This window comes from Artemia franciscana, chromosome 6 (assembly GCF_032884065.1).
Source record: "Artemia franciscana chromosome 6, ASM3288406v1, whole genome shotgun sequence".
Lineage (NCBI taxonomy): Eukaryota > Metazoa > Arthropoda > Branchiopoda > Anostraca > Artemiidae > Artemia > Artemia franciscana.
This window is the reverse complement of record NC_088868.1, coordinates 1,629,542-1,654,259: the sequence shown is the minus strand read 5'-3', so window position 1 is coordinate 1,654,259 and position 24,718 is coordinate 1,629,542. Positions and strand designations below refer to the sequence as shown.

At 33.0% G+C, this 24,718-nt stretch overlaps 1 protein-coding gene across 1 annotated transcript in view; it reads left to right on the top strand.

Moving 5' to 3' along the window:
* Positions 1 to 17,927, top strand: part of LOC136027897 (pentatricopeptide repeat-containing protein 2, mitochondrial-like) — a 60,433-nt gene extending 42,506 nt beyond the window's left edge. The window contains exon 7 of the mRNA XM_065705327.1: positions 17,699 to 17,927. Within this exon, the coding sequence (XP_065561399.1) occupies positions 17,699 to 17,815 (117 nt within the window). The 3' untranslated portion in view covers positions 17,816 to 17,927. The remainder of the gene's footprint in view (positions 1 to 17,698) is intronic.
* Positions 17,928 to 24,718: the final 6,791 nt, after the last annotated feature.

Below are 24,718 nucleotides of genomic sequence, written 5' to 3'. Positions count from 1 at the left end.
AAGCACCGTGCTAATGTCATATCCATAGGCGTTAAAATAGTTCTGAAAAAAAAAAACCACATTTGGGATGTGGAAAAGTAAGAATTTTATTTCTCCCGATCGAAATGTAAAGGGGTCAATGTCAAAAAGGTTTAGAAATTGTACTCTAGTAAGCACCGTGCTAATGTCATATCCATAGGCGTCAAAATAGTTTTGAAAAAAAGAAAAGTAAACCACATTTGAGATGTGGAAAAGTAAGAATTTTATTTCTCCCGATCCAAATGTAAAGGGGTCAATGTCAAAAAGGTTTAGAAATTGTAGTCTAGTAAGCACGGTGCTAATGTCATATCCATAGGCGTTAAAATAGTTAAAAAAAAAAAAAAAAATTAAACCACATTTGAGGTGTGGAAAAGTAAGAATTTTATTTCTCCCGATCCAAATGTAAAGGGGTCAATGTCAAAAAGGCTTAGAAATTGTACTCTAGTAAGCACCGTGCTAATGTCCATATCCATAGGCGTTAAAATAGTTCTGAAAAAAAAAAAAATTAAACCACATTTGAGATGTGGAAAAGTAAGAATTTTATTTCTCCCGATCCAAATGTAAAGGGGTCAATGCCAAAAAGGTTTAGAAATTGTACTCTAGTAAGCACCGTGCTAATGTCATATCCATAGGCGTTAAAATAGTTCTGAAAAAAAAAAATTAAATCACATTTGAGATGTGGAAAAGTAAGAATTTTATTTCTCCCGATCCAAATGTAAAGGGGTCAATGTCAAAAAGGTTTAGAAATTGTACTCTAGTAAGCACCGTGCTAATGTCATATCCATAGGCGTCAAAATAGTTTTGAAAAAAAGAAAAGTAAACCACATTTGAGATGTGGAAAAGTAAGAATTTTATTTCTCCCGATCCAAATGTAAAGGGGTCAATGTCAAAAGGGTTTAGAAATTGTAGTCTAGTAAGCACCGTGCTAATGTCATATCCATAGGCGTCAAAATAGTTTAAAAAAAAAAAATTAAACCACATTTGAGATGTGGAAAAGTAAGAATTTTATTTCTCCCGATCCAAATGTAAAGGGGTCAATGTCAAAAAGGTTTAGAAATTGTACTCTAGTAAGCACCGTGCTAATGTCATATCCATAGGCGTCAAAATAGTTTTGAAAAAAAGAAAAGTAAACCACATTTGAGATGTGGAAAAGTAAGAATTTTATTTCTCCCGATCCAAATGAAAAGGGGTCAATGTCAAAAAGGTTTAGAAATTGTACTCTAGTAAGCACCGTGCTAATGTCATATCCATAGGCGTTAAAATAGTTCTGAAAAAAAAATAAAATAAACCACATTTGAGATGTGGAAAAGTAAGAATTTTATTTCTCCCGATCCAAATGTAAAGGGGTCAATGTCAAAAAGGTTTAGAAATTGTACTCTAGTAAGCACCGTGCTAATGTCATATCCATAGGCGTTAAAATAGTTCTGAAAAAAAAAATTAAACCACATTTGAGATGTGGAAAAGTAAGAATTTTATTTCTCCCGATCCAAATGTAAAGGGGTCAGTGTCAAAAAGGTTTAGAAATTGTACTCTAGTAAGCACCGTGCTAATGTCATATCCATAGGCGTCAAAATAGTTTTGAAAAAACGAAAAGTAAACCACATTTGAGATGTGGAAAAGTAAGAATTTTATTTCTCCCGATCCAAATGTAAAGGGGTCAATGTCAGAAAGGTTTAGAAATTGTACTCTAGTAAGCACCGTGCTAATGTCATATCCATAGGCGTCAAAATAGTTTTGAAAAAAAAAAAAAAAAAAACCACATTTGAGATGTGGAAAAGTAAGAATTTTATTTCTCCCGATCCAAATGTAAAGAGGTCAATGTCAAAAAGGTTTAGAAATTGTACTCTAGTAAGCACCGTGCTAATGTCATATCCATAGGCGTCAAAATAGTTTTGAAAAAAAGAAAAGTAAACCACATTTGAGATGTGGAAAAGTAAGAATTTTATTTCTCCCGATCCAAATGAAAAGGGGTCAATGTCAAAAAGGTTTAGAAATTGTAGTCTAGTAAGCACCGTGCTAATGTCATATCCATAGGCGTTAAAATAGTTCTGAAAAAAAAAAAAACACATTTGAGATGTGGAAAAGTAAGAATTTTATTTCTCCCAATCGAAATGTAAAGGGGCCAATGTCAAAAAGGTTTAGAAATTGTACTCTAGTAAGCACCGTGCTAATGTCATATCCATAGGCGTCAAAATAGTTTTGTAAAAAAGAAAAATAAACCACATTTTAGATGTGGAAAAGTAAGAATTTTATTTCTCCCGATCCAAATGTAAAGGGGTCAATGTCAAAAAGGTTTAGAAATTGTATTCTAGTAAGCACCGTGCTAATGTCATATCCATAGGCGTTAAAATAGTTCTGAAAAAAAAAATAAATAAACCACATTTGAGATGTGGAAAAGTAAGAATTTTATTTCTCCCGATCCAAATGTAAAGGGGTCAATGTCAAAAAGGTTTAGAAATTGTACTCTAGTAAGCACCGTGCTAATGTCATATCCATAGGCGTTAAAATAGTTCTGAAAAAAAAAAAAAAATTAAACCACATTTGAGATGTGGAAAAGTAAGAATTTTATTTCTCCCGATCGAAATGTAAAGGGGTCAATGTCAAAAAGGTTTAGAAATTGTACTCTAGTAAGCACCGTGCTAATGTCCTATCCATAGGCGTTAAAATAGTTCTGAAAAAAAAAAAAAAAAATAAAACCACATTTGAGATGTGGAAAAGTAAGAATTTTATTTCTCCCGATCCAAATGTAAAGGGGTCAATGTCAAAAAGGTTTAGAAATTGTACTCTAGTAAGCACCGTGCTAATGTCATATCCATAGGCGTTAAAATAGTTCTGAAAAAAAAAAATTAAACCACATTTGAGATGTGGAAAAGTAAGAATTTTATTTCTCCCGATCCAAATGTAAAGGGGTCAATGTCAAAAAGGTTTAGAAATTGTACTCTAGTAAGCACCGTGCTAATGTCATATCCATAGGCGTTAAAATAGTTCTGAAAAAAAAAAAAAATTAAACCACATTTGAGATGTGGAAAAGTAAGAATTTTATTTCTCCCGATCCAAATGTAAAGGGGTCAATGTCAAAAAGGTTTAGAAATTGTACTCTAGTAAGCACCGTGCTAATGTCATATCCATAGGCGTCAAAATAGTTTTGAAAAAAAGAAAAGTAAACCACATTTGAGATGTGGAAAAGTAAGAATTTTATTCCTCCCGATCCAAATGTAAAGGGGTCAATGTAAAAAAGGTTTAGAAATTGTACTCTAGTAAGCACCGTGCTAATGTCATATCCATAGGCGTCAAAATAGTTTTGAAAAAAAAAATTAAACCACATTTGAGATGTGGAAAAGTAAGAATTTTATTTCTCCCGATCCAAATGTAAAGGGGTCAATGTCAAAAAGGTTTAGAAATTGTACTCTAGTAAGTACCGTGCTAATATCATGTCCATAGGCGTCAAAAGAGTTTTGAAAAAAAGAAAAGTAAACCACATTTGAGATGTGGAAAAGTAAGAATTTTATTTCTCCCGATCCAAATGAAAAGGGGTCAATGTCAAAAAGGTTTAGAAATTGTAGTCTAGTAAGCACCGTGCTAATGTCATATCCATAGGCGTTAAAATAGTTCTGAAAAAAAAAAAAAAAACACATTTGAGATGTGGAAAAGTAAGAATTTTATTTCTCCCGATCGAAATGTAAAGGGGTCAATGTCAAAAAGGTTTAGAAATTGTACTCTAGTAAGCACCGTGCTAATGTCATATCCATAGGCGTCAAAATAGTTTTGAAAAAAAGAAAAATAAACCACATTTGAGATATGGAAAAGTAAGAATTTTATTTCTCCCGATCCAAATGTAAAGGGGTCAATGTCAAAAAGGTTTAGAAATTGTAGTCTAGTAAGCACCGTGCTAATGTCATATCCATAGGCGTTAAAATAATTCTGAAAAAAAAAAAATTAAACCACATTTAAGATGTGGAAAAGTAAGAATTTTATTTCTCCCGATCCAAATGTAAAGGGGTCAATGTCAAAAAGGCTTAGAAATTGTACTCTAGTAAGCACCGTGCTAATGTCATATCCATAGGCGTTAAAATAGTTCTGAAAAAAAAATTAAACCACATTTGAGATGTGGAAAAGTAAGAATTTTATTTCTCCCGATCCAAATGTAAAGGGGTCAATCTCAAAAAGGTTTAGAAATTGTATTCTAGTAAGCACCGTGCTAATGTCATATCCATAGGCGTTAAAATAGTTCTGAAAAAAAAAATAAATAAACCACATTTGAGATGTGGAAAAGTAAGAATTTTATTTCTCCCGATCCAAATGTAAAGGGGTCAATGTCAAAAAGGTTTAGAAATTGTACTCTAGTAAGCACCGTGCTAATGTCATATCCATAGGCGTTAAAATAGTTCTGAAAAAAAAATTAAACCGCATTTGCGATGTGGAAAAGTAAGAATTTTATTTCTCCCGATCCAAATGTAAAGGGGTCAATGTCAAAAAGGTTTAGAAATTGTACTCTAGTAAGCACCGTGCTAATGTCATATCCATAGGCGTTAAAATAGTTCTGAAAAAAAAAAAAATTAAACCACATTTGAGATGTGGAAAAGTAAAAATTTTATTTCTCCCGATCCAAATGTAAAGGGGTCAATGTCAAAAAGGTTTAGAAATTGTACTCTAGTAAGCACCGTGCTAATGTCATATCCATAGGCGTTAAAATAGTTCTGAAAAAAAAAATTAAACCACATTTGAGATGTGGAAAAGTAAGAATTTTATTTCCTCCGATCCAAATGTAAAGGGGTCAATGTCAAAAAGATTTAGAAATTGTACTCTAGTAAGCACCGTGCTAATGTCATATCCATAGGCGTTAAAATAGTTCTGAAAAAAAAAAAAAAAAAATTAAACCACATTTGAGATGTGGAAAAGTAAGAATTTTATTTCTCCCGATCCAAATGTAAAGGGGTCAATGTCAAAAAGGTTTAGAAATTGTACTCTAGTAAGCACCGTGCTAATGTCATATCCATAGGCGTCAAAATAGTTTTGAAAAAAAGAAAAGTAAACCACATTTGAGATGTGGAAAAGTAAGAATTTTATTTCTCCCGATCCAAATGTAAAGGGGTCAATGTCAAAAAGGTTTAGAAATTGTACTCTAGTAAGCACCGTGCTAATGTCATATCCATAGGCGTCAAAATAGTTTTGAAAAAAAAAAAAATTAAACCACATTTGAGATGTGGAAAAGTAAGAATTTTATTTCTCCCGATCCAAATGTAAAGGGGTCAATGTCAAAGAGGTTTAGAAATTGTACTCTAGTAAGCACCGTGCTAATGTCATATCCATAGGCGTCAAAATAGTTTTGAAAAAAAGAAAAGTAAACCACATTTGACATGTGGAAAAGTAAGAATTTTATTTCTCCCGATCCAAATGAAAAGGGGTCAATGTCAAAAAGGTTTAGAAATTGTAGTCTAGTAAGCACCGTGCTAATGTCATATCCATAGGCGTTAAAATAGTTCTGAAAAAAAAAAAAACCACATTTGAGATGTGGAAAAGTAAGAATTTTATTTCTCCCGATCGAAATGTAAAGGGGCCAATGTCAAAAAGGTTTAGAAATTGTACTCTAGTAAGCACCGTGCTAATGTTATATCCATAGGCGTCAAAATAGTTTTGTAAAAAAGAAAAATAAACCACATTTTAGATGTGGAAAAGTAAGAATTTTATTTCTCCCGATCCAAATGTAAAGGGGTCAATGTCAAAAAGGTTTAGAAATTGTAGTCTAGTAAGCACCGTGCTAATGTCATATCCATAGGCGTTAAAATAGTTCTGAAAAAAAAAAAAATTAAACCACATTTGAGATGTGGAAAAGTAAGAATTTTATTTCTCCCGATCGAAATGTAAAGGGGTCAATGTCAAAAAGGTTTAGAAATTGTACTCTAGTAAGCACCGTGCTAATGTCATATCCATAGGCGTTAAAATAGTTCTGAAAAAAAAAAAAAAAAATTAAACCACATTTGAGATGTGGAAAAGTAAGAATTTTATTTCTCCCGATCCAAATGTAAAGGGGTCAATGTCAAAAAGATTTAGAAATTGTACTCTAGTAAGCACCGTGCTAATGTCATATCCATAGGCGTTAAAATAGTTCTGAAAAAAAAAAATTAAACCACATTTGAGATGTGGAAAAGTAAGAATTTTATTTCTCCCGATCCAAATGTAAAGGGGTCAATGTCAAAAAGGTTTAGAAATTGTACTCTAGTAAGCACCGTGCTAATGTCATATCCATAGGCGTTAAAATAGTTCTGAAAAAAAAAAAAATTAAACCACATTTGAGATGTGGAAAAGTAAGAATTTTATTTCTCCCGATCCAAATGTAAAGGGGTCAATGTCAAAAAGGTTTAGAAATTGTACTCTAGTAAGCACCGTGCTAATGTCATATCCATAGGCGTCAAAATAGTTTTGAAAAAAAGAAAAGTAAACCACATTTGAGATGTGGAAAAGTAAGAATTTTATTCCTCCCGATCCAAATGTAAAGGGGTCAATGTCAAAAAGGTTTAGAAATTGTACTCTAGTAAGCACCGTGCTAATGTCATATCCATAGGCGTCAAAATAGTTTTGAAAAAAAAAATTAAACCACATTTGAGATGTGGAAAAGTAAGAATTTTATTTCTCCCGATCCAAATGTAAAGGGGTCAATGTCAAAAAGGTTTAGAAATTGTACTCTAGTAAGTACCGTGCTAATATCATATCCATAGGCGTCAAAAGAGTTTTGAAAAAAAGAAAAGTAAACCACATTTGAGATGTGGAAAAGTAAGAATTTTATTTCTCCCGATCCAAATGAAAAGGGGTCAATGTCAAAAAGGTTTAGAAATTGTAGTCTAGTAAGCACCGTGCTAATGTCATATCCATAGGCGTTAAAATAGTTCTGAAAAAAAAAAAAACACATTTGAGATGTGGAAAAGTAAGAATTTTATTTCTCCCGATCGAAATGTAAAGGGGTCAATGTCAAAAAGGTTTAGAAATTGTACTCTAGTAAGCACCGTGCTAATGTCATATCCATAGGCGTCAAAATAGTTTTGAAAAAAAGAAAAATAAACCACATTTGAGATATGGAAAAGTAAGAATTTTATTTCTCCCGATCCAAATGTAAAGGGGTCAATGTCAAAAAGGTTTAGAAATTGTAGTCTAGTAAGCACCGTGCTAATGTCATATCCATAGGCGTTAAAATAATTCTGAAAAAAAAAAATTAAACCACATTTGAGATGTGGAAAAGTAAGAATTTTATTTCTCCCGATCCAAATGCAAAGGGGTCAATGTCAAAAAGGCTTAGAAATTGTACTCTAGTAAGCACCGTGCTAATGTCATATCCATAGGCGTTAAAATAGTTCTGAAAAAAAAATTAAACCACATTTGAGATGTGGAAAAGTAAGAATTTTATTTCTCCCGATCCAAATGTAAAGGGGTCAATGTCAAAAAGGTTTAGAAATTGTATTCTAGTAAGCACCGTGCTAATGTCATATCCATAGGCGTTAAAATAGTTCTGAAAAAAAAATAAATAAACCACATTTGAGATGTGGAAAAGTAAGAATTTTATTTCTCCCGATCCAAATGTAAAGGGGTCAATGTCAAAAAGGTTTAGAAATTGTACTCTAGTAAGCACCGTGCTAATGTCATATCCATAGGCGTTAAAATAGTTCTGAAAAAAAAATTAAACCGCATTTGCGATGTGGAAAAGTAAGAATTTTATTTCTCCCGATCCAAATGTAAAGGGGTCAATGTCAAAAAGGTTTAGAAATTGTACTCTAGTAAGCACCGTGCTAATGTCATATCCATAGGCGTTAAAATAGTTCTGAAAAAAAAAAAATTAAACCACATTTGAGATGTGGAAAAGTAAAAATTTTATTTCTCCCGATCCAAATGTAAAGGGGTCAATGTCAAAAAGGTTTAGAAATTGTACTCTAGTAAGCACCGTGCTAATGTCATATCCATAGGCGTTAAAATAGTTCTGAAAAAAAAAATTAAACCACATTTGAGATGTGGAAAAGTAAGAATTTTATTTCCTCCGATCCAAATGTAAAGGGGTCAATGTCAAAAAGGTTTAGAAATTGTACTCTAGTAAGCACCGTGCTAATGTCATATCCATAGGCGTTAAAATAGTTCTGAAAAAAAAAAATTAAACCACATTTGAGATGTGGAAAAGTAAGAATTTTATTTCCTCCGATCCAAATGTAAAGGGGTCAATGTCAAAAAGATTTAGAAATTGTACTCTAGTAAGCACCGTGCTAATGTCATATCCATAGGCGTTAAAATAGTTCTGAAAAAAAAAAAAAAAAATTAAACCACATTTGAGATGTGGAAAAGTAAGAATTTTATTTCTCCCGATCCAAATGTAAAGGGGTCAATGTCAAAAAGGTTTAGAAATTGTACTCTAGTAAGCACCGTGCTAATGTCATATCCATAGGCGTCAAAATAGTTTTGAAAAAAAGAAAAGTAAACCACATTTGAGATGTGGAAAAGTAAGAATTTTATTTCTCCCGATCCAAATGTAAAGGGGTCAATGTCAAAAAGGTTTAGAAATTGTAGTCTAGTAAGCACCGTGCTAATGTCATATCCATAGGCGTTAAAATAGTTCTGAAAAAAAAAAACACATTTGAGATGTGGGGTTGATTTCTCCCGATCCAAATGTAAAGGAATTGTAAAATGCAATTAGAAATTGTAGTCTAGTAAGCACCGTGCTAATGTCATATCCATAGGCGTTAAAATAGTTCTGAAAAAAAAAAAAACCACATTTGAGATGTGGAAAAGTAAGAATTTTATTTCTCCCGATCCAAATGTAAAGGGGTCAATGTCAAAAAGGTTTAGAAATTGTAGTCTAGTAAGCACCGTGCTAATGTCATATCCATAGGCGTTAAAATAGTTCTGAAAAAAAAAAAAAAATTAAACCACATTTGAGATGTGGAAAAGTAAGAATTTTATTTCTCCCAATCCAAATGTAAAGGGGTCAATGTCAAAAAGGCTTAGAAATTGTACTCTAGTAAGCACCGTGCTAATGTCATATCCATAGGCATTAAAATAGTTCTGAAAAAAAAATCAAACCACATTTGAGATGTGGAAAAGTAAGAATTTTATTTCTCCCGATCCTAATGTAAAGGGGTCAATGTCAAAAAGGTTTAGAAATTGTACTCTAGTAATTCCGTGCTAATGTCATATCCATAGGCGTTAAATAGTTCTGAAAAAAAAAAAAATTAAACCACATTTGAGATGTGGAAAAGTAAGAATTTTATTTCTCCCGATTCAAATGTAAAGGGGTCAATGTCAAAAAGGTTTAGAAATTGTACTCTAGTAAGCACCGTGCTAATGTCATATCCATAGGCGTCAAAATAGTTTTGAAAAAAAGAAAAGTAAACCACATTTGAGATGTGGAAAAGTAAGAATTTTATTTCTCCCGATCCAAATGTAAAGGGGTCAATGTCAAAAAGGTTTAGAAATTGTACTCTAGTAAGCACCGTGCTAATGTCATATCCATAGGCGTCAAAATAGTTTTGAAAAAAAAAAAAAAATTAAACCACATTTGAGATGTGGAAAAGTAAGAATTTTATTTCTCCCGATCCAAATGAAAAGGGGTCAATGTCAAAAAGGTTTAGAAATTGTAGTTTAGTAAGCACCGTGCTAATGTCATATCCATAGGCGTCAAAATAGTTTTGAAAAAAAGTAAAGTAAACCACATTTGAGATGTGGAAAAGTAAGAATTTTATTTCTCCCGATCCAAATGAAAAGGGGTCAATGTCAAAAAGGTTTAGAAATTGTAGTCTAGTAAGCACCGTGCTAATGTCATATCCATAGGCGTTAAAATAGTTCTGAAAAAAAAAAAAAAAAACACATTTGAGATGTGGAAAAGTAAGAATGTTATTTCTCCCGATCGAAATGTAAAGGGGTCAATGTCAAAAAGGTTTAGAAATTGTGCTCTAGTAAGCACCGTGCTAATGTCATATCCATAGGCATCAAAATTGTTTTGAAAAAAAGAAAAATAAACCACATTTGAGATGTGGAAAAGTAAGAATTTTATTTCTCCCGATCCAAATGTAAAGGGGTCAATGTTAAAAAGGTTTAGAAATTGTAGTCTAGTAAGCACCGTGCTAATGTCATATCCATAGGCGTTAAAATAGTTCTGAAAAAAAAAAAATTAAACCACATTTGAGATGTGGAAAAGTAAGAATTTTATTTCTTCCGATCCAAATGTAAAGGGGTCAATGTCAAAAAGGCTTAGAAATTGTACTCTAGTAAGCACCGTGCTAATGTCATATCCATAGGCGTTAAAATAGTTCTGAAAAAAAAAAAAAAACCACATTTGAGATGTGGAAAAGTAAGAATTTTATTTCTCCCGATCCAAATGTAAAGGGGTCAATGTCAAAAAGGTTTAGAAATTGTACTCTAGTAAGCACCGTGCTAATGTCATATCCATAGGCGTCAAAATAGTTTTGAAAAAAAGAAAAGTAAACCACATTTGAGATGTGGAAAAGTAAGAATTTTATTTCTCCCGATCCAAATGTAAAGGGGTCAATGTCAAAAAGGTTTAGAAATTGTACTCTAGTAAGCACCGTGCTAATGTCATATCCATAGGCGTCAAAATAGTTTTGAAAAAAAAAAAAAATTAAACCACATTTGAGATGTGGAAAAGTAAGAATTTTATTTCTCCCGATCCAAATGTAAAGGGGTCAATGTCAAAAAGGTTTAGAAATTGTACTCTAGTAAGCACCGTGCTAATGTCATATCCATAGGCGTCAAAATAGTTTTGAAAAAAAGAAAAGTAAACCACATTTGAGATGTGGAAAAGTAAGAATTTTATTTCTCCCGATCCAAATGAAAAGGGGTCAATGTCAAAAAGGTTTAGAAATTGTACTCTAGTAAGCACCGTGCTAATGTAATATCCATAGGCGTTTAAATAGTTCTGAAAAAAAAATTAAACCACATTTGAGATGTGGAAAAGTAAGAATTTTATTTCTCCCGATCCAAATGTAAAGGGGTCAATGTCAAAAAGGTTTAGAAATTGTACTCTAGTAAGCACCGTGCTAATGTCATATCCATAGGCGTTAAAATAGTTCTGAAAAAAAAAATTAAACCACATTTGAGATGTGGAAAAGTAAGAATTTTATTTCTCCCGATCCAAATGTAAAGGGGTCAATGTCAAAAAGGTTTAGAAATTGTACTCTAGTAAGCACCGTGCTAATGTCATATCCATAGGCGTCAAAATAGTTTTGAAAAAAAGAAAAGTAAACCACATTTGAGATGTGGAAAAGTAAGAATTTTATTTCTCCCGATCCAAATGTAATGGGGTCAATGTCAAAAAGGCTTAGAAATTGTACTCTAGTAAGCACCGTGCTAATGTCATATCCATAGGCGTCAAAATAGTTTTGAAAAAAAAAAATTAAACCACATTTGAGATGTGGAAAAGTAAGAATTTTATTTCTCCCGATCCAAATGTAAAGGGGTCAATGTCAAAAAGGTTTAGAAATTGTACTCTAGTAAGCACCGTGCTAATGTCATATCCATAGGCGTCAAAATAGTTTTGAAAAAAAGAAAAGTAAACCACATTTGAGATGTGGAAAAGTAAGAATTTTATTTCTCCCGATCCAAATGAAAAGGGGTCAATGTCAAAAAGGTTTAGAAATTGTAGTCTAGTAAGCACCGTGCTAATGTCATATCCATAGGCGTTTAAAATAGTTCTGAAAAAAAAAAAAAAAAAACACATTTGAGATGTGGAAAAGTAAGAATTTTATTTCTCCCGATCGAAATGTAAAGGGGTCAATGTCAAAAAGGTTTAGAAATTGTACTCTAGTAAGCACCGTGCTAATGTCATATCCATAGGCGTCAAAATAGTTTTGAAAAAAAGAAAAATAAACCACATTTTAGATGTGGAAAAGTAAGAATTTTATTTCTCCCGATCCAAATGTAAAGGGGTCAATGTCAAAAAGGTTTAGAAATTGTAGTCTAGTAAGCACCGTGCTAATGTCATATCCATAGGCGTTAAAATAGTTCTGAAAAAAAAAAAAAAAAACCACATTTGAGATGTGGAAAAGTAAGAATTTTATTTCTCCCGATCCAAATGTAAAGGGGTCAATGTCAAAAAAGCTTAGAAATTGTACTCTAGTAAGCACCGTGCTAATGTCATATCCATAGGCGTTAAAATAGTTCTGAAAAAAAAAAATTAAACCACATTTGAGATGTGGAAAAGTAAGAATTTTATTTCTCCCGATCCAAATGTAAAGGGGTCAATGTCAAAAAGGTTTAGAAATTGTACTCTAGTAAGCACCGTGCTAATCTCATATCCATAGGCGTTAAAATAGTTCTGAAAAAAAAAAAAAATTAAACCACATTTGAGATGTGGAAAAGTAAGAATTTTATTTCTCCCGATCCAAATGTAAAGGGGTCAATGTCAAAAAGGTTTAGAAATTGTACTCTAGTAAGCACCGTGCTAATGTCATATCCATAGGCGTCAAAATAGTTTTGAAAAAAAAGAAAAGTAAACCACATTTGAGATGTGGAAAAGTAAGAATTTTATTTCTCCCGATCCAAATGAAAAGGGGTCAATGTCAAAAAGGTTTAGAAATTGTAGTCTAGTAAGCACCGTGCTAATGTCATATCCATAGGCGTTAAAATAGTTCTGAAAAAAATAAATAAACCACATTTGAGATGTGGAAAAGTAAGAATTTTATTTCTCTTGATCGAAATGTAAAGGGGTCAATGTCAAAAAGGCTTAGAAATTGTACTCTAGTAAGCACCGTGCTAATGTCATATCCATAGGCGTTAAAATAGTTCTGAAAAAAAAAATTAAACCACATTTGAGATGTGGAAAAGTAAGAATTGTATTTCTCCCGATCCAAATGTAAAGGGGTCAATGTCAAAAAGGTTTAGAAATTGTACTCTAGTAAGCACCGTGCTAATGTCATATCCATAGGCGTTAAAATAGTTCTGAAAAAAAAAATTAAACCACATTTGAGATGTGAAAAAGTAAGAATTTTATTTCTCCCGATCCAAATGTAAAGGGGTCAATGTCAAAAAGGTTTAGAAATTGTACTCTAGTAAGCACCGTGCTAATGTCATATCCATAGGCGTCACAATAGTTTTGAAAAAAAGAAAAGTAAACCACATTTGAGATGTGGAAAAGTAAGAATTTTATTTCTCCCGATCCAAATGTAAAGGGGTCAATGTCAAAAAGGTTTAGAAATTGTACTCTAGTAAGCAACGTGCTAATGTCATATCCATAGGCGTCAAAATAGTTTTGAAAAAAAAAAATTTAAACCACATTTGAGATGTGGAAAAGTAAGAATTTTATTTCTCCCGATCCAAATGTAAAGGGGTCAATGTCAAAAAGGTTTAGAAATTGTACTCTAGTAAGCACCGTGCTAATGTCATATCCATAGGCGTCAAAATAGTTTTGAAAAAAAGAAAAGTAAACCACATTTGAGATGTGGAAAAGTAAGAATTTTATTTCTCCCGATCCAAATGAAAAGGGGTCATTGTCAAAAAGGTTTAGAAATTGTACTCTAGTAAGCACCGTGCTAATGTCATATCCATAGGCGTTAAAATAGTTCTGAAAAAAAAAAAAATTAAACCACATTTGAGATGTGGAAAAATAAGAATTTTATTTCTCCCGATCCAAATGTAAAGGGATCAATGTCAAAAAGGTTTAGAAATTGTACTCTAGTAAGCACCGTGCTAATGTCATATCCATAGGCGTTAAAATAGTTCTGAAAAAAAAAAAAAATTAAACCACATTTGAGATGTGGAAAAGTAAGAATTTTATTTCTCCCGATCCAAATGTAAAGGGGTCAATGTCAAAAAGGTTTAGAAATTGTACTCTAGTAAGCACCGTGCTAATGTCATATCCATAGGCGTCAAAATAGTTTTGAAAAAAAAAAAAAAAAAAACACATTTGAGATGTGGAAAAGTAAGAATTTTATTTCTCGTGATCCAAATGTAAAGGGGTCAATGTCAAAAAGGTTTAGAAATTGTACTCTAGTAAGCACCGTGCTAATGTCATATCCATAGGCGTCAAAATAGTTTTGAAAAAAAAAAAATTAACCCACATTTGAGATGTGGAAAAGTAAGAATTTTACTTCTCCCGATCCAAATGTAAAGGGGTCAATGTCTAAAAGGTTTAGAAATAGTAGTCTAGTAAGCACCATGCTAATGTCACATCCATAGGCGTCAAATCAGTTTTAATCTTTCAGTGAAGAAAGTAAGTGCCTAGAGAAGATCTCTTAAGAACCACGACTAGCTGTTACAAGAATGTTTCTACATCAATTAATTGATTAGCTATCAAGAGTTATTTTAACTATTTCGATGTTTTCCGTGGAGAATTAATAACACATATAAGGGGAAAATACATTTCGGACCAATCTTAAGGGTAGCAGGATCAGTCTAGTTTTGGTAGTCAGAACAATATTGAATTAGATATCATGGAAGGCAGACCGGATTTTTTTGGAAGCCGCCTTTTAAGGCTGTTTTCATACATTTACGCATTGTGATTTGAATCGCTCAGGTGTCTACCCTCTTTCTTTTAAGAACTAGAAATGGAAAAAATAAGAGCCTCTCCAGAACAAAACCTGTTTATAAAACGTCCTTATTTTATAATACACATATTCAATTCCACTTTCGTTCACATTATATAAACTTTTTTTTTCTTTTTTTAAATAAATCATTTTCCTTTGTTACTTGTATTGTATCGGATTTATGACGCTTCTTGACTATAATAATAATATAATAATATAAGAAATAAAGAGAAAAAACCGTGGTAAAGTTTCCAGTAACTGAACAGATTAGACAAAGCGCAGATATATCGTTCAAGATGTTTTCAGTGCAACAAAAGGGTTTAAAAATATATATATTTTGCTAAATTGGGAGAAAATGTGAAAAAAAAATAATCATAAGCCGTGGAGAAAAAATGTGGAAATTTGAATTCGGCCTGAATAATAAGAAATCAAACAGTTTTGAATAAAAAAAGGAAGAACTACAAAGTCCATGGTCGAAACTAAAAAAAAAATCTAAAAAAATGAAAAATTTCCAAGAGCCACTCTAAGATGAAAAGCAAATGTATTATTGAAAGTGATATCACTGAAAAAAGTCACCCTGTACTTTGCTTCACCTGTAGGAGAAGTCTTAGAGGAATTGTTTAAATAGCAGGTAGAAAACAATATATGTATATAAAATCAATAATATAATAAGACTCAAATAAAGGAGAGTCGGCAAAAACAGCTCGATGAGAAAAAGGAAAAAATTGAAGGAAAATAAAAATAGTTATCGGTTCTTAGCTGTTTTGTGGGAAAGAATCTTTTTACTGGTGTCTAGGATGCAGAAAGATGCGTAGCCTCACCAACATTGTCAAGTGTTATGTTCCAAATACTTGGGGTAAAATGTCTTATAATAAATGATGCTCGAGGCGTCTGCAACATTTCCTACAGTGATGCTCGCAAAACACCTATCTTCATAGTTGGAAATCTCTTTTTGTAAACAGAATAACAAATTAAAAAGACAGTATATTTTTACAATGCTTATTGAATCAATAGCGTATTTGGTATCTTTTTGTTTTTCAATATCGAAGAGCTCATTATTAAAAAAAAAAAGTTCGGAAACTGTCGTACGTATGCATGTATGTATGTATCAATTTATTGCCCATCATAAATTTAAAATACAACACTGATGGAGTATAAAGAAAGAAAAGGGAAATAAACAAATAAATTTTGACAAATACAAACAAAACCAAAACAAAGAAGAACAGACAGAAAAAAAAATACAAATAAGACAATTATATGTGAAACCAGACATATTATCAACGAACGACAATGTGTGACATCCATATAAAAAAGAAGTTTTAAATGCTTTGTTAATGAAAAAAATCCATTGCCTATGGTTATGACATTAGCATGGTGCTTCCTAGACTACAATTTCTAAACTCTTTTGACATTGACCCCTTTACTGAAAAAAAGGTATCAAGATAAGAGTTGCAGCAAATGGCTGCAACAAAGTAGAATTAAAAATTGAAGTAGAATTAAGTAAAATCAAAGTAGAATTAAAATTAAATAAGGCAAATGGCAGCAACAAAGTAGATTTGGTTACTTTTCCAGTTAAATAAAATTGGTACTTGTCGGTTATTAGAAACGCCTTCAAGAATCACGCTTAGACATGTAAAGGGGTCAATGTCAAAAAGGTTTAAACAGTGATATCCATGTTTGAATGCCTGTATAGCATCATATAAAGTAGTTTGCCTATTTTAATGTGTTTTTTTTTTCTATTATGAAATTTTTATTGCGGTCAAGCATGCACAGGGATCTGCATAACTTCATTGATTTAACATTGATGAAATAAATTTGGTCTAACTAGGCTTTAGCCTAGTTCTGTAGTCACCAAAACTAGGTTTTATCCTATTTTTGAAAGGTAGTTAGTCCCTATAATCCTAAAATAGCCAACAAAAAAAAGAATTTCATTCTCCTATCATGAATAAAAATAATATATTGCAACAGCCGAAAAACAATGCCTTTTGGCTGTGGAAATAGACACTACGTGACTTTTTCCAAAATGTTCAGGCGAAGCAAAGCAATGTTGAAAATATGCCTACATATTTTTGTCATATAATATGTCAAATAGCGTCTGGAAGGAATTTCCAACATAACATGCCTACATATTATTTAAGTGACAATCCTCGCGTGGCTGCAGAAGAGTCATACACTTTACGCTTTTTGATCTAAAAAACTGGTCGAAATTTGGTTATAACATGTATTGAGTGGACTATAAAATGTTGAATATCTCCAGAACTAAAGGTGATAGGTGCTTTCTGATTAAACCAGTCAATCTGGCGTGCCTGAATTTAGTCCAATCGATGTATATCTCTTTTTTTATATTAATAAGTCACATAACGCCTTTTGTATTTCCACCGCTGCTTTGTATTATAATGTCAAATATACGAGGGTATTTAGTCTATGCTAAAAGTATGGAAAAACCATGAGCTTAATGCGCGAGCAACTATATAGTGATGTATGGACTGTAAAAAAACACGTACAACCAAAACGAGTAAATAAGTTTAGAGCAACTCGAGAGACATCCTGACAGGATACTTGGGGGGGGGGGAGGTGAGGCAATACGTTATAAGCAAAGATTTAAAGCTGTCGGAACTTTGTGTAAGGGAAAAAACTATGAAGTTCTGAATACATTTGGTCTGAGGAGGCCTTTTCAAAATGTCTTGGCCTTGGAGGCTTGGCACTGTGGTGAGTTGTTAGTGGCAGTTGTTTTAGTATTGTTGGTAGTGTAGTGTGATGATGGTACTTAATAGTTTTACTGTGATACTGAGCTATTATTGTTAGTCGAACAAAAATAATGACACTCTGAATAGATGGGGTCAGAGGAGGAATTTCCAAAATTTTATGACCTCGATGGCTTGGTGCTGTGATAAGCTATTAGTGCTAGTAGTGTCACTATGGTATTGTTGTAGTGCTGTGTAGGTAATGTTGGTAATGCAGTGTAGTAATGTTACTTAGTAGTGTAACCCAGTAGTGTGGTAGTAGAAACTTACCAAAATGTGTTGGCCTCGGGTTTGCTTGGGCTGTGATAAGCTAGTGCTTGTAGTATAAATAATACACACAGCAAATCTCTACTCAAGGGAACTGAATACCAGTTCGAGTTGTATTTTTGTATTAGATGTATATATTTTCTTTTTCTCCTTTAGGACATTGAGTATTATTTGGAAAGACCAGTGGTAAGGACGACTCCAAGAAGTCAGGAACAACGTAATCGAAAGAGTTCAAAAAAGCAAGAAGTGGAGAGTGATTCTGATTCCGATTGATGTGAAGTTGACGTTTTTAATTTTAGTCAAAGAAGTTCTACTACCTAGTGTCATCGTTTTTGTAATTACTCAGAGGCGCTGTTCCATTAAAATAATGATTTAATTAAGAAAAGACTTGGATTTAAATCGTTGAAAATATGATAGTTCTGAAAATTTCTACAAGTTTGGATGAACATTGAGCTTTGTTAGGTTAGAAATTCAGATAAATATTATTTAAAAAAATAATTGGGAAAAACAGTATGTGAAGTGTTAGTAAAAAGAGCGACTCCCAATAATGTCAGCGGCGGTTTATATATTTTGAGCAGTAGGTGGCTGTGTCTTGAATTTCATTGAGTTAGAAAGATATGTTTATTTGGCGTATTCATAAGTCAAAATATCGATGACTGTCTTGACAGGTTTGAGAATGAAAGCAAAAATATGATGGTTTTTGGGAACGCAAAATAATACTCCACTCAAGCCCCCTCCCTTCCTGCATTAATTGCAATGATGATGGACTGATTTACACACCCAATCTACGTTGAGAAAGAATAATACAATCAATCATAAAAAAGGTCATGGCTATGATTTTCCATTCGCTTTTCCACCAGATCTTTGTGTTTTTATGCTCTTTAGTGCTGAATTTTGATTCAACTTAATTTGGTAAAAAAAAAGAATATTTCTGGAAAATGCACTTTTACTATGATTGCTTTCATCCATTACTGCTTTTCGTATGGTTGTAGGATCTGTAGACACCGGGAAAGGATCTATTCGCCTCTTGTATTTCTTTCAAACGGAGTTTGACCGTTCTACTTCATTCAGTTGGTGAGTGCAATATGTGGGGATTGTGTTTTATGCACGAATAACAACAATATGATGAAAATAAGGGAGACTTCTTTACATATCCCCCGGCTAAAATAAAAAATCGCCTAGATTCAAACGGATCAAATATCTACTGACTGTAAAAACTATTTAAGCTATTTGTAAATGTCCCAACCGAAGTAGATGTAAAATGGAAGTTTTACATCTACTTTTTACCTACTTTTTCTACTTTTTACTACATCTACTTTTTACCTACTTTTTCTACTTTTTACTACATCTACTTTTACCTGCGAGAGGAAGAATATTCAGTTTTAAATGCACATTTACTACTCAATCTCTTTGTCCATAATCTGTTAAAATCCTAATGGTAGAATTATGCGAAGCCCTAAGGCTTTTTAAATGCTATTACAAAATTAAAGACCATGCTAAACAACAGCACAAGAGGTAACAACGAAAAACTGAAAAATAAAAAAGTCTGAGGACGATTTCGTTCATCGGCAGTGCCGGTTTTGGAAATTCCAGTGGCCAGTGTCTTTTTATGAATCTTGTAAGAAGGGCCACGGATGTGGCTCTGATTAAAGGGACTAGATTGTCTGTGGGTATATTATCGTTATCCTATGACACAGTACTGGATTGGTTTCTTCTAGATCTTTATCATAAAATATTATAGTATAGTTTCTGAATCTTTGAATAAAAAAAGTAGATGAATGTGTTTTTATAAGACTTCTGGACTCTAGTACGCTCCGAGACAGGATTTCATCTATTGTATAAGGAGGATTGACGAAAACACCCTATTTGAAAAGATCACCATTACGTAGGATTAGTAAATGATCCATCTAGATCGGGAACAAAATTTCTGGATATTTCTCTTGTGGTGAAAAACTACCTAAGGTACCTTCTACCTTAAGCAAATTCGTGGTCTGATATTTTATGATTGAATAAATAGGAACTAGTTTACGAGAGCATCACACAATACAATAATACTAGCTTGATAAAATTTATCAGTCTTGTAGACTCTTAATTTTATGTCTGTGAACAATCGGTTCGTCTTCCCTTCTGATTACACCATTTTTAAAAAAAAAAAATTTCGGCCAGTAAAACTGTGTTAAAAAAATAATCAGGAGCTTTTTCTACTCTTACTGGCTCGAATTAATTAAAAGATAGGTATTAAAACAGTCCTTTTTATTCAAAAAATAATTTTGATTATTTTCATTAAAAAGTGCTTTCGACAAAAGGAGTTCTAAATCAAATTGCGTCATATGTGCTATACTGAAAACAAAGTATATTATAAATTTAAGGCTAGAGGAAGGGGAGGGGACCAAACCAAAAGCTCCTGTTTATAGCAATATTTTTTTCGTTTTAAGCTTGACTTGAATATTCAATTTAATTTTTACTTGTTTTAGGATTTATTTATTCATCTACTTCTTTATCTGGTATATTTATGTTTGATATGACTATTTATTCTAATTTCTGTTCGTTTTGGGTCTCATTTATTCTTTGATTGTTGTTTCCGGTCGTTTTAAGGTTGAACTACTGTAGAATTTATTTTGCTCGTCTTAAGTTTAATATTGATTTGTAGCTTTGAGAAACTTCTTTGAAGGAAAAAATTTCAGTTATTTTCTGTTCATTTTGTTTTTAAGAGAGAGAGAGAAAGGTGGGGTTATTGATATAAATAAACGAAACGAGCAAATGGCCCGAAGCAAAGCTTGTTTGGGCTTACAACCCCAGTGCACATACAAAAAAAAAACAATACGAAAAAGCAGAGGAAAATAAAAAAAGAAAAGAAAAGGAAAAGAAAAGAAAAAAAGAAAAGAAAAAGAAAAAAAATATTCAATTACCCTGCATTTCGATCGATACGGGATTACACTTCAAAAAAGACAAAACAAAAAGAAACTAAAACCACCCAAACTAACTTCCCAAGTTAAGATAAAATCACCAAGAATCTGGAATATGCAGTTAGACACAATAATAGTAAAATGTTGTACTGGCATGTTAATATATTAAGAGGGAGTAATGAATTTTCACTTAAACCAGTTGAATATAGAAAGGGGTCCACGATTAGTGATAGGGAAAAAGTGAAATAGAAATGGGCACAGCATTTTGAGAATGTGCTAAACCGGGATACAGAAAAGATATAGAGGATAACAGAAAAGCTTGTGAAACTTTGATACAAAGGGAGATTTATTTTATGAGGAAGAATTAGTGACAGTACTAAAAGGGATAAAAGACCACAGGTGCTGATAGTGTGGTAAATGAGTTTTTTTAAATAGAGGAACTATGAGGATGAAAATGAAACACAGAAGATTAAGAAAATGGTTTTTAAAAAGTCCCTAGCGATTTTTACGAAAATCCTAACTAAACCCCTGTACAGGGTGGGCCAAAAGTCACAGATCCTTTTTATTTTTAAATATCTTTTTTATTTCTTAATATTTTTTATTTTATAAATATTTTTATTTTTTTTAGATCCTGGAAATTAATCATGGAGAAATTCAGTACCGTACAACGTACGGTATATAACGTGATACGGAACACGCACGGTGTACATGCAGCGTATGGTATTCGTACATGATAGAAAATCAACTTCTATTGCCTTGACTTTATGATACTAAAATTTCATGCACATAACTGTTAAAAAATTATAACAATATAACTGTTATAAATAAAAAAATTATCTATAACTGAAATGGGTCAGTGACTTTTGGCTTTGTAAGAGGCAAATTACTTAGTATGATGATACTTTTTAGACTAAGAGATACTGTAGACAAAGTTTTAAGAGGACATTGCGGTTTTAGGATGGGTAGATGGGTTGACCAGATTTTCTCTCTTAAGATTAATAATTGGGAAGTGCCTCTTCAGTTTTATAGATTATGAGCATTCAACTGACAGATGAGCTTTAGTCCTTAGCCTCAGGCGGTTTAGTTCTGCAGTGAGTTGTTAGTAGTAGTATTTAACAAAGTTGATCCACACGAAATTTCAAGAATTGTTGAATAGTTATGGATTATTACGAACCATCTATTAGAAGTTGAGACCGTGAGTCATTGGACAGGCAGGGGGGGGGAAGGATGTCTATAATAGTACATGTTAATGCCTAAATTATCCCACAGATAAAAAGCGGGGTGGGGGTGGTTGTAGGAATTATACACTATTCTGTACTCCTTTGTATATAGAAATAGCAAGATATACAGATATAGATATAGGATAGTCGTACCCAGAATTCGGTCCTCAGCGAAAGGAGGGGTTTGCTAGACTGAAAAAAATGGAATGTCAGTAATACATAAGGCCAAATTGAATCGCTACCTATGGAGGGGGGGAAGCTTTCCTCCCTAAAACCTAATAAAAACCGCGAATCTTAGGAGATCTCTGAAATGGAGATATTGGTAATTCTTACTTCTTTTAATTGAAACTTTGAAATGCAGAAAAAGTAGCTGAGTACTATTTTGAGCTTGTATTTTTGTACAAATTCTGTTTCTCAAATAAATGATGATTTGCTTCTCCATAAATTTATTCGTTTATGCCTGGCACGCACAGCTTCACCGTTTTCTTTTGAATAAAAAAAGAAATAAAAAAAAATCAATCAAGACTACTGTGCAGGGTAGAAAAGGTCTCGAGTTAAAAGCAATTTAGAGATATTTAAAGTATGCAGTCACATAAGTAACGAGGGCAGAGAAAACGGGATCTTTTTTAATTGGTTATGTAGATACTTACGAACCATATATCTTAAATAATTAAAAATTATGAACCCTAATTTTAAAGAAAAGACCTCCATATTCAATTATTTAGTTTAAACACAGCAATAACTATCTTAAGAAAACAACACAAAATAAAGAATACAATTTTTGATGAGAAAGATCATCATCTGTGGTTATGCAGACTTTGGTAGTAGCAGGTGTCAAGTTTAAAAAAAAATCAGCAAAAAAAAAGCTAAAAATATTTGACATCAAGCAGATTAAGAAGGTACTCTTTTAACAGAATAATTACCCCAAATTCAAATAGCGTCACTTTAAGATTCCAATTCTTAATCAAACAGTTCGTGGTAACGAACTGTAGCAAGGAGCGACCCGGCTCAATAGTAACCGAAGCCCTAAAAAATGGATTTTGACACCAACAGTTACATAGAAAGAATTACATTTTTATGCTGGTTTTAAATATATAAGTTTCATCAAGTTTAGTCTTACCCATCAAAAGTTATGAGCCTGAGAAAATTTGCCTTATTCTAGAAAATAGGGGAAAATACTCCTTAAGTCACAGAATGTTAACGAAAATCACACCATCAGGTTCAGAGCATCAGAAAACTTTACCGTAGAAGTTTCAAGCTCCTATATACAAAAATGTGGAATTTTGAATTTTTTGCCAGAAGATAGATCACGGATGCGTGTTTATTTAATTTTTTTTTCCCATGGGTGATCGTATCGACCCAGTGGTCCTAGAATGTCGCGAAAGGGCTCATTCTAATGGGAATTAAAAGTTCGTAAGTGACCATAAAAATTGGGAGGCACTTAGGCCCCCTCCCACGCTCATTTTTTCCCCAAAGTCACCGAATCAAAATTCTGAGATACCCATTTTTTTCACCATAGGCGAAGAGCCAAATAACTATGTCTTTGGGGACGACTTACACCCCCACAGTTACCGTGGAAGGGCTGCAAGTTACAAACTTTGACCTGTGTACAAATAGTAATGGTTATTGGGCAGTGTACAGACGTTTTCAGGGGGATTTTTTTGGTTTGGGGGGGGGGAAGTTGAGGGATCTTTCCATGAAGGAACTTTCCATGGGGCAAGAGAATTTCAATGAAGGGGGTGCAGGATTTTCTAGCATTATTAAAAAAACAATAAAAAAATAAATATGAAAAGTTTTTTCTACTGAAAGCAAGGAGCAGCATTAAAACTTAAAACGAACAGAAATTATTACGCAATAGCTGTTGGGGTGGCGCTTCGCGCCACCCCAACACCTAGTTGGTTGAGGGCGCTTCGCGCCCCCCCCCCCAAGCCCCCCGCGCGCGTAAGTCGTTACCTGCCATATTAGTTACGCGCCATTGTAGTTGTGTCCCTGTGTCCCACCTGTGAATACAGATATATATATATATATATATATATATATATATATATATATATATATATATATATATATATATATATATATATATATATATATATATATATATATATATATATATATATATATATATATGTTTTTAACTACGTAAAACTTGCGAATATACAACATTCTTCGCTGTCCCATTGTCTGTGCATATAAATAGATTGTCAGGTTTACCGACTCTTGAACATGCAACATATAATTGTCCATGGGAAAAACAATCCGTATTCAGATCTATACCTCATGATTCTAATGATTGCCCTTGAGCTTTGTTGATGGTGATTGCTAATCGAACATTCCCTGTATATGCATTCGTTTTTGAATTGGTCTTTTTTTTAGTTTTTTACCTTTTTTTTAGTTTTTTTAGTTATACTTCATGATTCTAATGATTTTTGTAGTTTTTACCTTTTTTTTAGTTTTTTTTTAGTTTTTTTTTAGTTTTTAGTTTTTTCTTTTTAGTTTTTTTTGTAGTTTTTACCTAGCCAAGGTTCGAACCTGCAACCTCTCGGACCAAGAACCTGGAACATAACGCGTTATTAACTCAGCTACTTCGGGCCCCGGTCGTCATTTATATTCCCTGTATCCCGATCGTCATTTGTGTCCCGGTGTCCGGTCTGTAATTTTTCTTTGAACAATCCCTGTGTCCCAGTTGTCATTTATATACCTTCCCTTTGCCCCCGGCGTCCCCGTTGTAGTTGTGTCCCTGTGTCTCGGTCGTCATTTATATTCCCTGTGTCCCGGTGTCCCGGTCGTCATTTGTATCCCGGTGTCCCGGTCTGTAATTTCATCAGTTGACAAACATGACGTCAGTCGACAAACAACTTCATGACGCATACAGCTCAATCCTTATAATGACGTCAGTCGACAAACACGACGTCAGCCGACACACAAACATGACGTCACTCGACACACACACAGAAAACTTATTTTTATATATATAGATATGAGGGGTTTACTTCCTCGTAATACCTCGCTCTTTACGCTAAAGTATTTTTAGTAATTAAAACTATTTA